General features: G+C 26.3%; 1 protein-coding gene across 9 annotated transcripts in view; it reads right to left on the reverse strand.

The window, feature by feature from the left end:
- Nucleotides 1-13794, reverse strand: part of LOC148236904 (uncharacterized) — a 90306-nt gene that overhangs the window by 58641 nt on the left and 17871 nt on the right. For 2 of the 9 annotated variants that reach the window (XM_088181898.1, XM_088181899.1), the window contains exon 4: nucleotides 7802-7915. In XM_088181898.1, the coding sequence (XP_088038024.1) occupies nucleotides 7802-7915 (114 nt within the window). Of the gene's footprint in view, nucleotides 1-3390; nucleotides 3630-6670; nucleotides 6917-7801; nucleotides 7916-13794 lie in introns of those variants that run through there. The other 7 variants (XM_088181906.1, XM_088181901.1, XM_088181907.1 and 4 more) reach the window with 6 other exon arrangements.

The raw sequence follows: 13794 nt of genomic DNA on the forward strand, positions 1-13794 counted from the left end.
AAAAACTCGCAAATATATATTGACCGCAATTATGAACTTGTCGCAAAAACACGTTAAAAGCGCAATAAACCAAAATTTTTTTAATAGATTTGGCATCACTCAATTAAATATAAACAATGGCCGTTCGTTGCTTTGAAACAAAATAAACAAACGCCTAGTGAAATGCAAATCTCTACCAGTTCAAACCTCATTAGTTAAGCAAAAAAAAAATATAAAAAGGACAAAGCAAATCGAATTTAACATCATTCACTTTAGGTGAGATTATCATAACCATGAACTTTCAGCAGTTACTCCCGACACAGCCGCTTCCCTCTTAATGTGGAAGTTAAGAATTTGGAGTGCAACTCAACTTTTAGAGACAATTGAATTAAACGAGACGCGTGTATAGTAATTACACAAGTTTATTTATAGTAATTACACTATCTATAAGCGATTCAAAAAATGTTATTATGAATATGTATTAATAACAATAAAAATAAACGCGTGACCGCTAGGTCAAGACAATGGCATAACTTTTTCACGTAAAATTGACAATATACAACTAGAAATAAATAAAAATAAACCCAAAGCACATGATTTAATGAGTTTCGTTCAGGAAAAAAAGAAAATAATTATTTAATATATTTTATGCAAATTATGTTTTGGCAGATTTGTCCATTATGGTTGAAAAATACAAATATTTTTGAGATCTTTTGAGTAAACGCACTAAGAAAGAAACAGGTTAGCCTATCAATTAACCAAGTGACTTTTAATCTAAAAAAGTTAATTATGCTAGTTTTAAACACTATTATTAAATTTAAAACGGTAAATATAAATCAAGATTTCAGTAAAAAAAACACATTAGTGATTTTTCAGTCTAAATTTAGATTTAAATTTTAATTTAAATATTATTTCGTAAAAGAACAATATTTATGTCACGCAATCGAATTACACGTAAAAACCTTTATTCACCACTTAGCCCCACAAAGAATATATGTACATAATAAAGTCAGTCGATTGCTTAATTAATCGCATTTATAATCAAGTCTCAGAAGCGTTTCATTCAACCATAAATGATAGCCGCAGAATCCAATTTTCCACGAATTTCACGCAATCGAGCGACATGCAAAAAACGCTCTTTCATCCCCTCTCGCCCACACACCATAATCTCACAAAAAGAATACCTATGTATCTCAATAATATATAATAATAATAATAAAGTCTATCTAACATTATTTTTTCAGTACATAAACATTTAGCAATAGCATCCAAACAAGCTTTTTTTAATCTTATGGATTTCACTCACTCGAGTGTTAATCCCCTTAGGCTCATACACCATAAGCTGATACAAAAATACATATGAATTATACTATCGATCTGAAAAAAGCCATATTTTAATGCTCATAAATAAAATAAAATATATATTTTAAAGCATACTATCGATATAATTTAGTGTAAGCCATATATTTCCATTCTTAAAAAAATAATCTTTAATAATACACAATTTAAACTTGTGGAAACTTATTCGCGTTCCTCCGATCTCGATGCTCCAGATTTTCTTTTGTGGGGATATTTAAAAGAGCGAGTGTTTGTCAATAAGCTTTGATCTCTTCTTAAGCTGAAGTACAATATTCATGGATAAATCCGAGCGATAGAGCCAGGTATTTTGTATTTTGTAAAGGCGTGTCATTGAAAGGGATCACATTTGTGAAGATGAAAATAAGGGGCATTTACAACTTTTGAATGGTAAAGTGACTTTTGTGCTACGCTGTATATCAAGACACATTATAATTACATAGGTATCGAGAGCTTTTATTCTTATCATAAATATCAAATAGAAGCACTGATAGCTCATCTTGATCGATAGTATTTAATACGTTATACTATTAATTTATTATTTTGATTGATTATAATCAGGTCTTATTTAGATCATAAGCATTTGAATAATACAAATATTCTCTCTCGCTTACACGAAGAATATACATACATTAAAGAATTAATATAATATGTATTTAAAATGTTTTTTTTTAATGACCCACATTTATAATCATATATTAGAAGCGTTTTTCTGCAATAAATATTAAGCAGCAGCATGTTTACAAAAAACTAAGATGAAGAAATCAATATAATATTTTAAATGATATATTTATTAAATTGACCCACTAGGTAATATTTTCGTTTTAGATTAAAAACAAAGACATATAATATATGCCTTTGTTATTGCAGTACTAACTGAATATTATTAACTTTTTCTTTCTTTGAATTTCACGCACTCGTGTGCGACATAATAAAAAGCTTGTTCAAACTTTCATACTACAAATGAAATTAATGTTAATTAATCGTATATACAATATATATATAATAAGGACTTGACCACATTAGTTGGAATATAAACAAAAACCAGCAGCATCTAATTTTAATTTTCCAATCGAGTCACATGCAAAAAACCCTTGACGCTCATGCATTAAAAACGCACGTAAAAATACATATTTGTTAAAATGACTATTGTCAAACTATTTCAAATGATACATGCTTAATCCATTGTTATTATTTAGCAATAGCATTCGAACGATAAATTTTACGCAATATGCGAAAAACGCTATTTCATAACAAAAACTCATTGGAATTACACATATTTGTTATAAAACAAATCACAAATTAATCATTATTAATTGATTAGGAGTTTATAATTTATCCTTTTAATACATTCAGCATTCTATGAATTTCAGCCATGTGCGAAAAGTGCGTGTTCACCACTTTTCTTTTTACACTCACACAAAATATGCATTTTATATTTTTTCATGATACACATTACTAATTAAATATTATAAGTTTTTCTCTCAATGATAACCACTAAGCAGCAAAATTCTAACAAGTTTTTTATTTTAAATCTATGAACTTCACGCACTCAAGCGACTTACAAAAAGCTTATTTACTCTCTCGCTCATACACTAAAAACTAATATTAAGAAAATAGATTTCACGATCGATCTAATATTTTAAATAACACGTTTTTTAATTGATCCGTATTCAAAGTTATTCTCGGAAGCTTTTACTTCTAACACAAACGGTTTCGAGTAGCATCCAAACAAAATGTTTATTTGCCATTGTCTTATGAAAAAATAATATTTTCAAAAAGGTCATAGCATATATTGTATAATACTTAAATGAGGAAAATTTATAAAGAGAAATTTTAGATAATTGTCGGTCGAAGCCATTCAAAACAAAAAAAATATACATAACCGTATTGGATTCGACTAAAATGTTACATATCTGAATTGGCTACCCACGATCAAAAAACGCCCATTCATCCCCTCTTGCTCATATGTTAAAAACTCACATAAAGGATTTAAATCATACAATCGCTCTAATATTTTAAAGGAAACTTTTTTAATTGATTCGCTTTTCTTACGAAGGATAACAGTAACAACCGATCGAACTGCATTATTTTTTTAAATTCTATGAATTGAAATTGTTTGTTGTTTTATTACGAAAGGCTCTCGCGCGATCGGTGGTCGGCAACACCGCGTAACCGTTTTATTTACCGGATCGGAACGCGATCTTGTGCGCGACGTTTCGACCGGCGAGAGCACGGCACCTACTCGCCCTCCAACGCTCAGTGGCCAACTGGCGGCGCAAGTAACGGGCCGCTGCGCGCTTGCGCAATAACGCGACGAAAGAACGAAGAAGAAAAACACGAACCGGCACACGTGGACTCTCCCGTGTATATCGACTGGCCCCAGAACCGGTCGGTTTTCGCGCAAGGGCGAAGAACGCGTCAGATCTGACATCAGCTGTCATCTGAAACAACTGTTACCCCCACTCCACGCCCTCTAACTTATAACCTGTTCGGTTGTTTCATGTTGGTGCATCAAAAATTGATGACGTCACGGGAAAAGAAAAACAAGAGCTATACCATGATCACGATCTTCGTCTTTTCGGTGTTTCCCCCAGTATATATGTACATATGCAATATATGTATATATATATATATATATATATATATATATATATATATATATATATATATATATATATATATATATATATATATATATATATATATATATATATATATATATATATATATATATATATATATATATATATATATATATATATATATATATATATATATATATATATATATATATATATATATATATATATATATATATATATATATATATATATATATATATATATATATATATATATATATATATATATATATATATATATATATATATATATATATATATATATATATATATATATATATATATATATATATATATATATATATATATATCGATTGGATTTATATATATAATAATATATATATATATATATATATATATATATATATATATATATATATATATATATATATATATATATATATATATATATATCGATTGGATTTATATATATAATAATCAGTAATTCCAATCTCACGGACTCAAAATAAATTAAAGTACTATGGGACTTTTATTGAATCAGAACATAGGTCTTACAGGTATTAGTCACCGACTTATACCGCTGGTCTATAGTGCTGGTGATATACAAATGCGTATAAAATAAGGCAACCATATTTTTTCATTATGTCTTACACAAGAGTTTCTTGTGAAACATTTTTCCCTAAATATTCAGGATTTCTATGCTGTACTTTAATTAACTATTCCTACAAGATACGTATATATGCAATGGAATGAACTCTCTTAATTTTTTTATAGAATATATGTATCTAAATATTGTGTTATACATACATAGATATATAGAATAAATTGAGAAGATAAGTAATATAATATTATTATAAGAGTATCAACGGAAGTACATTTTATCGCATGATTAGTACGATAATGTCAATCAATAAATGGGACAAAAAATTCTTATAGATAAAAATATATCGTCTTTTATAATATTTTATTAAAGTGAGTCTCATTAAAAACGTTGTTCTAATAATATATTTTTTATCTCAATTATCATCCCCGTACGTTTTACAATTAATCAATGCAAGAACAAGCATACATACAACTATTGAACAAGTTAAATGCTAATGTCTCATCAAAACTTGTTGTTTCTGACATACTAGGTGCCAAAAACGAACCTTGATGGCGGTACACACTTGTAAACAAGCGAATGACGTCACAATTAAAAGATTGGCTGAGACAATAGACGTCGGATGGACTTCATCTGTCGTAACTTTGTTCTCGAAAAAATATGGGAGGTTAAAAGTAAGAACAAAGCCATATGCTACGTGATCTACATCTCGTAAATTTAATTTATAATGCATGTAGTATAATGTATAAGCCATGTGAATGTAGAATTGGTAAATGTGTGCAAATTTGCTTTTATGCAGTATCAGAAGATAAAAAAGTAGATTTACACAATAAGTATCGTAGTATCGCAGTCACTGATTTTTTTCGTATAAATGTTTATGTAATTCTAAAATATAACTTAATTTCTAGTGTATTCATATATGTACATATAGGCTATTTTGTGACAAAAAAATCAGAAATTAAAAATAATTCAGTAAGGCAAGATTTATTTACAATAAATTTTATTTTACTTGAATAGTACGATAAAAAAATGTAAGATTATGTAATTCTTCAATGAAAATATTTTATGCTAAAGAGCTTTTGCTTTTCAATTCTACGTGGAGAATTGTAACATAAATATTTATCTGTAACAGTCAAACCTTAACTTAATTAAACCAAATGTATGGTTTCTTTAAACCATTTTTTATAATTACTAATTTAATAACATAACCTAAATTAATGCTTTCAAACATATGTTTTGTGTACCATTGATAACGAATTAAACGTTATCAAACAAAGATCAACAACGCAATACGTTGCCATTGGTTGCCAGACATAGTTTGCATACAAACTAATGTAAATATGCTTGAATAATTAATGATATTTTTGGGATTATTTGACCTAAAAGTGTGAACTACCATTGTGTTTGTTTTTGTATAAGAATGGTTTATGTATTTTTTGTGTTATTTTAGAGATAATAAATGGTTATCGTAAGTGAAATGCAGGTGATGTTTTTCATGATAAATATACACCTGCTCTGAGTAATAATTATCTCAAGAATTTTTTATCGCATCTAAGTTTTTTATAATATAATTGTTACGCGTGTTTATACGATTAAATTACAACAATTAATAATTTAATATAACTGATTCATAAAATAGTATCAGTGGGAAATATTATATGATTAATTAGCTTATAATAAAAAAATACATTTAATTTAAATAGACATGCTAATATTTAGCAACAAATCCAGTTAAATAAATATATTCTGGTTTATTTTTAATAAGCATAAAACTACGCCTGTGTATCTTAACTGTTTGTATTATGCACATAGTAAGTTATCTCTAGATCAGGTTTTCCTGGTTACTCAAAGCAAACTTTGATAATATCTGTAGATTTTAATAGCATTTGATAGTTATCATAACATTCCAAAATTTGATGTCAAATATTTTTAACTATGGTATAAGTATTATGCGTTATGGTATTAATAAAGAGAACTAAAAAGTATATAAAATATATTTAACTAATCTCTACTTTGAGTCTAATTGAGTCATTTAAACTTTAATCCTTCATAAAAAGTATTGAACAGTAAAAAAGTTACTCCTGAACACCAAAAAAATTCACGCAAAAAACAAGTAAAACGAAACTCACCCGAAATTTGATTGTGAAGTATCAAAAATTTCATTAGAAATACATTTGATCCTTCGGGTGATGCTGTTCAATAACTTGTTACTATTTTTCACTAATTGAAGCTTTCGCTTCGATTTGTTTTCATGTTCACGTTTCATTTTCATTTTTTATATACTTATGCACTTCATAATTGCACACAAATTATAATCGATTATAATATTAATTAAACAAACTTGAATACTGTCGTGGACCATCCAGTTATAAACACTAATGAAATATAATTTATAAAACAAGCAAAATGAATTCAAATAGCGTAGTTTTGTTTGTAATGTATATCCGACGACATTGATGAACAACCTTTTATTTATTAAAAGCAATTATAATAAATATTAAATTTTATAATGAATCATTATTATATTACAATTATATTTCACATATAAATAATTTATATTTTTGGTGAATAATTTTAATTATTTATTATTAAAACCAGCCGAGAGATAGTTACGCGCCTCATCTTTTGATAAAACTTATCGCTTCAAAAATACGTACATATATGTAAGTCTCATTATCATTAAAAACGATTTCATAACTAGCCACAATTTTAATATTCTATAATTATGTTGTGTTTATTGTATCAAAGCGTATTGTACTAGGTTATTTTTACACGTGCAACTATCTTCTATCGAACGACCTCAACGATACTGATTGAAAAAAAAACTTGATTGACTATATATTATGGGTATATTGTAAATATTACCCAAGGTAGATTACGTCAAAAAACTCTTAACTTATACAGGAAAAAAATAATTTAAATAAATATTTTTTTAGGTTAAAAAATCATAATGGTTCTTTATATATAAAGATTACCTCGGGTATTACTATAATTATTTGCATATTTTTGATTAGATTAACAAAGTGCTAAAAAAGAGTTTGCGCTATAATCCCTAATTGTTTTATAATAGTGGACAATACAAAAAGGTTGACATTGAATATTACTCAAATTTACCATTGAAATGAAATACTAAATTTATTTACGATATGTATCATAAATATATTATACAACGATACAGTAGTTTCAAGTTTGAAGTTGTAGAAAAAAACATGTATTAAAACATTTTTAAACATAATAATTAAATAAAAAGTTTTACTCACCCAATTAGAAGATTTCTGGCGGATCTAGAATTTCTTGTGTTGTGGTTTCCATCTTCACTACTTCCATCACTTTCCGTTGGAGGATCTTCTATCACTAAAGGGGCTACGTTTGGCCTAAAAATAAAACAATTATATATTAATTGTGTATATTGATGTCAATTATATAATATTATCGAATATATATTCTAATAAATAAATACTTTAGATTAAAAAATTACTTCTACAATCAATTAAAATTTAATTATAGGTACAGATAAAATAAAATATAGTGAGAAGCATATATCTACTATTATAAAAAAATGTGAAAATATGTATGTAATTTAATGATAGAATAATACAATAAAATATCTAATTTATTATAAAATTAAAGGTCATTCTATGCGTAGATATATTTAACTGATCGCGACCATGACGCTGAGATTATAAACGAAACGTTGAATTGAATAAAAAATAAAACCGGTTTGATTAGTATGTACATGTTTTTTGTTCCTTATATATAAAAGTATTTATTTTTTCCTAATTTTCGTACACTGTTCGAAGTCTTTCATTTATATATTATATCTACAGCTAGTTATATTTTTCAGTAATAAAATTAATGGTATACATATATAAATAAATCTATGTATTTTTGCTGAAATTAAATAATATTCATAGAGTTCAAGGTATACACGTGTTTTTATATAGTGGAATCTATTAATAATAAAAAATACAAAGTTAAGGTGAAGGTCAAATTTTTCCTACATATTTAATCTAAACCAATATCGGAACTCGTTACCGCCATACATTAATCAAAATTACCATCAATAACTGTACTTTTACCATATTGTATGATGTACATTAAAAAACAGTCATTATCGATAGCATCTATCTCGATACACAAACAAGTGTAATAAAAATATATTTTGCTCTAGGCGCGATTATGTAAAAAAAGGTTAATTATAGAACAGATAGAGTAGCTTATTTGCTACTATTTAATTAAATTTAAATGCATATTAAGTAAACCTTATACTGTGAAATAATAACTTAGTGATTCTGATTTTAATTGGTGTAAAATACCTATTCTTTAGCTTCTTAATAAAATAAATAAAATTTATTTTATAAATAAAATTGATTTTACCATCAACTAATTTATTAATTATGAAACGAGTTTGGGGTATAAAAACCAATAACAAAAAGTTATTGATTTTTATATCAAATAATTTAAGAGAAATGTATGTAGTTAAATTTTGTGAAAATATTTGGTATTCGAAACAGTTTTTTACAGCATATATTGAAAAAGTATTTTACTTGTAAATTATTATATATTGTTTTATCCTGTTTCGCTAAATTTATAACTAAAATATCTAATGAAGAAAAAAAATCAAATTATTTCGGATTTTATTGAGCCAATAGAAAATATTAGTTTACAGTAAAATTTATTGCTATTTTAACAGCACTTTTTCACAAAATAATCGTATCTCGGTATAAAACCGGTTTTTCGTTTTGATCCAATAAGGATACTCTGCCTAACTTCAAGTTAGTTTTGTTTCTATTTTGGATGTGTAACAATCTTGAATTAAAACCTATGAACGTCCAAAAATAAAATTAATATAATACAATACTTGTTATATACATTTTTAATAATGAAGTAGAGCAACTACCGCGACTAAAAACATTTGTTTAATATACAGTACAGAGGTATTCCATCGAAATTCATAACGAACATTTACTGGTTTAAAAATAAAACAATTAGAAAGAACTGATTTCACTTCCTCTAGTTGATTGAATAATATTCCTTTAAAAAATGCTTCGTTAAAAATACCAGTGTAATATAGATGTTACAGATTTTATCTTGGGGCAATTTACATTACTTTAATCATTTAAAATTAATAATTTCTTTAAAATCGCACCATACACAAAGAGAAACATTTATAGAGTGCACTGATCGGAAAATTCATGGGAACCATAAAAACCATCTTTTTAACTCTTGGCAAAAATTTTTATACATCTCTGAGTAGTAGACAATAAGGTACTAATTTTGTTTAATAATTATTCAATAGTTACCGTTGGATGTGTTTCAGTTTCCACTTGTATGACTATTTCATACCCCAAGTAGTTCACTTCCATACTCATCCATAAAATCAAGAACAGCAGATTTTTTATAAACCACTGTATAACATCCAATATGACTCCATAAATTGCACAAATATTTTTTGTAGCAGCTTTTGCATTTCTTTTTATATGAAATTCATACAAAAATATAAATCTTATTGATATTTTTTGTCATTAAACAAAGAATAACACAAAATCTTAGAAATACGAGTTTATTACTCAACTGCCAAAATTAACTATTTGCAAAAAATGTATGTTGAAGAAACGTTAATATTTTTGGGTACTCCTAATATATACATATTGTAAAAAAATACAAAAATAAAATACTTTGCATTAACCATTATATTTTATATATTTCATAATATAAAAGTGAATCAAAGCTATTTACAAGACTTGTAAATAGCTATGATCTTACTAATATTATAAAGTATGTATAAAACAATGCTAAAAATATAAGTAATCAAATTAATCACTCCTGATATAAAATTGGTTCTATGGTTTTGGTGAAAAATTTTGTAAAATAAATTTTAATTCCCGAGAAATAATTAAATATATTAACTTGCTCTCGATTTTTTATCGGTATATTACAAGAGTAAATTTTTATTTATTTAACATATATTGATTCGTAACCAATGGAATAAATACTCCTAAATTTTCCAGATTTTCAAAGATAGTCATTTAAGTATGTATGGTTATCTATTTATTTTTAAATGAACTATTTGTAAAACATTATTTTATTTTGACATGCAGTTTGATTCGTCTCATTTGAGATTGGAATGTATTAAGGACATTATATAAAAAAAATATTCTAATCATTAAATACAATGAGGATTTAGGGTACGTAATTATTGTATTCGTTTTAAATTTTCTACAAAATTAATTAGCAGTCTGAGAATTGTAAATCATCCAATTGAAAACGCAATTAATAAAGCACACTTCTGCCTAAGCAATGACTCAAACAAATTTTATTTGTGCAATTATATACAACTGGTCTTCGAAAACCCCTTAATATTATTAACAATAAATTATTCATCTCATGTATAAAGATGGCAAAAAAAATTAAGAGCAACGATATGAAAACATATTCAAAAAAGAATTACACATAATAAAATAAATTATACTTTACTAGATACTATAAAAAAATTATATTTTAAAATCACAACTTCTCGGAATTCCCAGGATTATACAAAGTTAGAGTTTCAATTTTGATATCCCTAATTGATACTTAAAGCCTTCCTTAATTATATTAATTATTTAATTAGAATTTTTTGCTTAGAAATTTGCTTTTAATATACGATGGACAATTAATTTATCTATCTAACTTTGGCTAATTTCTCTTTGGGTTTAAAAAGTGTTATGTATTAATTAAAAAAATATTGCTGCTATTAAAATCCACGCCCTTAATTATATTGATGTACATATTCCTATGAGTAACTGTTGAAAATGTTATCAAATTCGACGCCTTTATGAAACAGAACTGTAATTAAATATATTAGCCGATTAACACGGTTCCATGGCTTCGATAGTCACGTAACCGAAAATCGTTATCGCTTTTCACTATACTTTACTAATAATTTTCACGACTTAACGACGAAAATGTCCGGCCATGATTTAACACCTTAAATATATCGGTAAAAGTGCCTATGTTATGCTGTTAAAGATCAAGTTATTCCGGTTTTAAAACCTGACCTAAAATATACAAGATGAGAAAAAATATGGGTTTTAAATCATTCCGTTTTTCAACATACACATATAATCTTGCACACTGTTTTAACATTATTTACTTATAATTTTAGAGTCTACTAATGAAGCTAAAAGGCACTAATTTGGGTATTTCTAAAATAACTAAATATGACAAAAGGATTTGAAAAATTAATGGCACTGATATCAGTAACTTAACTACTATCATACCCTTCAAAAAAAATATTTTCTTTATATGGTTGACTCAACATTTAGCATGTTTATCTTAACATATCTTTAAAAAGTTTTGAAAATACTGCACTGTGTTTATTATAATATTATTTTATTTTTAATAAGAAAATATGGCTGTAATTGCAATTATTGCAATAACATGATTTAAGACTTGATCAAGTAAGAGTCACAAAACATATTCGGTCCAACTTTTTGACAAAATATTTTTGCGAGTCTGTATTTAAAACCTGCGACCTAATATGATTTACAACTTAAATAGCAGTGGTCATATTTTTTTTAAATCGTGAATGAATAGGTTTAGATGGAAATACATATCAATGTAAAAACACTATTGGGGTCTCCGTCTTTCCTAAAGCTTTAAAGACAGATTTTCATAACGGCATGAAAAGTATTTTTACTTATCACTTCAGCAGATTTATTAGTATTAAAAAGTGCTAAATAGAATATATGTAATACGAAAGTGTACATTCATACTATTAAAGAAAAGGATTGTCAGTATTTTGAGTTCTTTAATGAGTATTTCAAAAAAATTAAAGTAATTAATAATTCTATTAGCCATGAGATAATTTTAATATAAGGTCATTTCAAATCATTTCAAAAGCTCAAAGAAGTGTGTTTTTTTATAATTTCAAAACCCAACGTCAGCTTAATATTTAAAGCGAGACTTCAAAGTAAAGTTTTCCTTCAGTTAGTCAGTCTAGAAATTTTTTGCACATAAAAATACACTGAGAGCTTAAAATTTATATTTACCAAAAAAATATATGAAATCAAATTATAATAAATCTTTACTGTACCTTGTGATATATCAGATATATAAATACCTATATATCAATTTACAATTAATACGTAACTTAAACATTGTCTCTAATATTTCTATACTTATTCAGGAAAAGGCGAACCTTACAGATTATTAACTCTGATTTAGTGAGACAAAGGACAATGATGCTTAATCATGAGATAATTAAGCAATAAAAATAAGTAAAAAATTAATTTATAAATGTAGAAAATACCAGTATTTATAAAGCACAAAGAATTTAAGCAAAAACATTAATAAATTTAATATATTATATATACGCTTTTCAAACTTAACTTAAGAAAATATTATTAAAAAATTCTATCAATACAACTGGAGACACCATTGCAAGAATATGTTAACTAAAAAGTAATGTAATAAAGCAAATCTGACATAAATGTAATTTTATCTACATTTTTGCTTAACATATTATTATAATGAAGTCTTGAACTATTTTAGCAGCCAGCAAATAAATGATAGAAAAATGAGCTTAAATTAAAAAAACGAGTTTACGCGACATCAAGTGCTTTTTATCATCAGTGTGTTATTATTTGATTTGCTTGATGACACGAATCATAACTTAAAATTATCGTGATATGGCTTTGTGTCAGGATACCTTGGCATCTCTTATATCGTTTGGCGAAGCAAGCAATTGTCTGAAGCCTTGGCGAATTTGTGGTGAATGAGATTTAAAAAAGCCATCGGCAACGTCATCTCTAATCTGCTAATTTCCTAAAAGAAACAACACGATCAACTAATATTATCTAGGCCAAAAGCTAATCTAAAAAATCAGGCGATGGGCGGAAAAGGTGAGCCAAAAAAATTTTAACGGTAATTCGTGCTAAAAAAGACCGGATTAACTAAGCTTATGTAAAATTCGCGTTATATTCATTTCCATTTTTCATTAGGAGACTATTTAATGAATATATTAATATATTATATTATAGAATAATTATTGAAACATCATTATTTATTTCCATTTTCAGCAATATTGTATTGCTCTACAAACATATATTGAGATATAACAATTTCATATGTTCCTACATTTTTTAATAAATAAAACACTACAATTTTTTTGGGATAATAGTATATAAAATTATACTACAACAATATTATTGCCACAAATATTTATATGTACAATTAGTATTATTTGTCAATATTGTTTTACAATATCATT

The sequence above is a fragment of the Plectrocnemia conspersa genome, unplaced genomic scaffold (genome assembly GCF_051122295.1).
Source record: "Plectrocnemia conspersa isolate PC_06_02 unplaced genomic scaffold, ASM5112229v1 ptg000003l, whole genome shotgun sequence".
NCBI classification, from domain to species: domain Eukaryota; kingdom Metazoa; phylum Arthropoda; class Insecta; order Trichoptera; family Polycentropodidae; genus Plectrocnemia; species Plectrocnemia conspersa.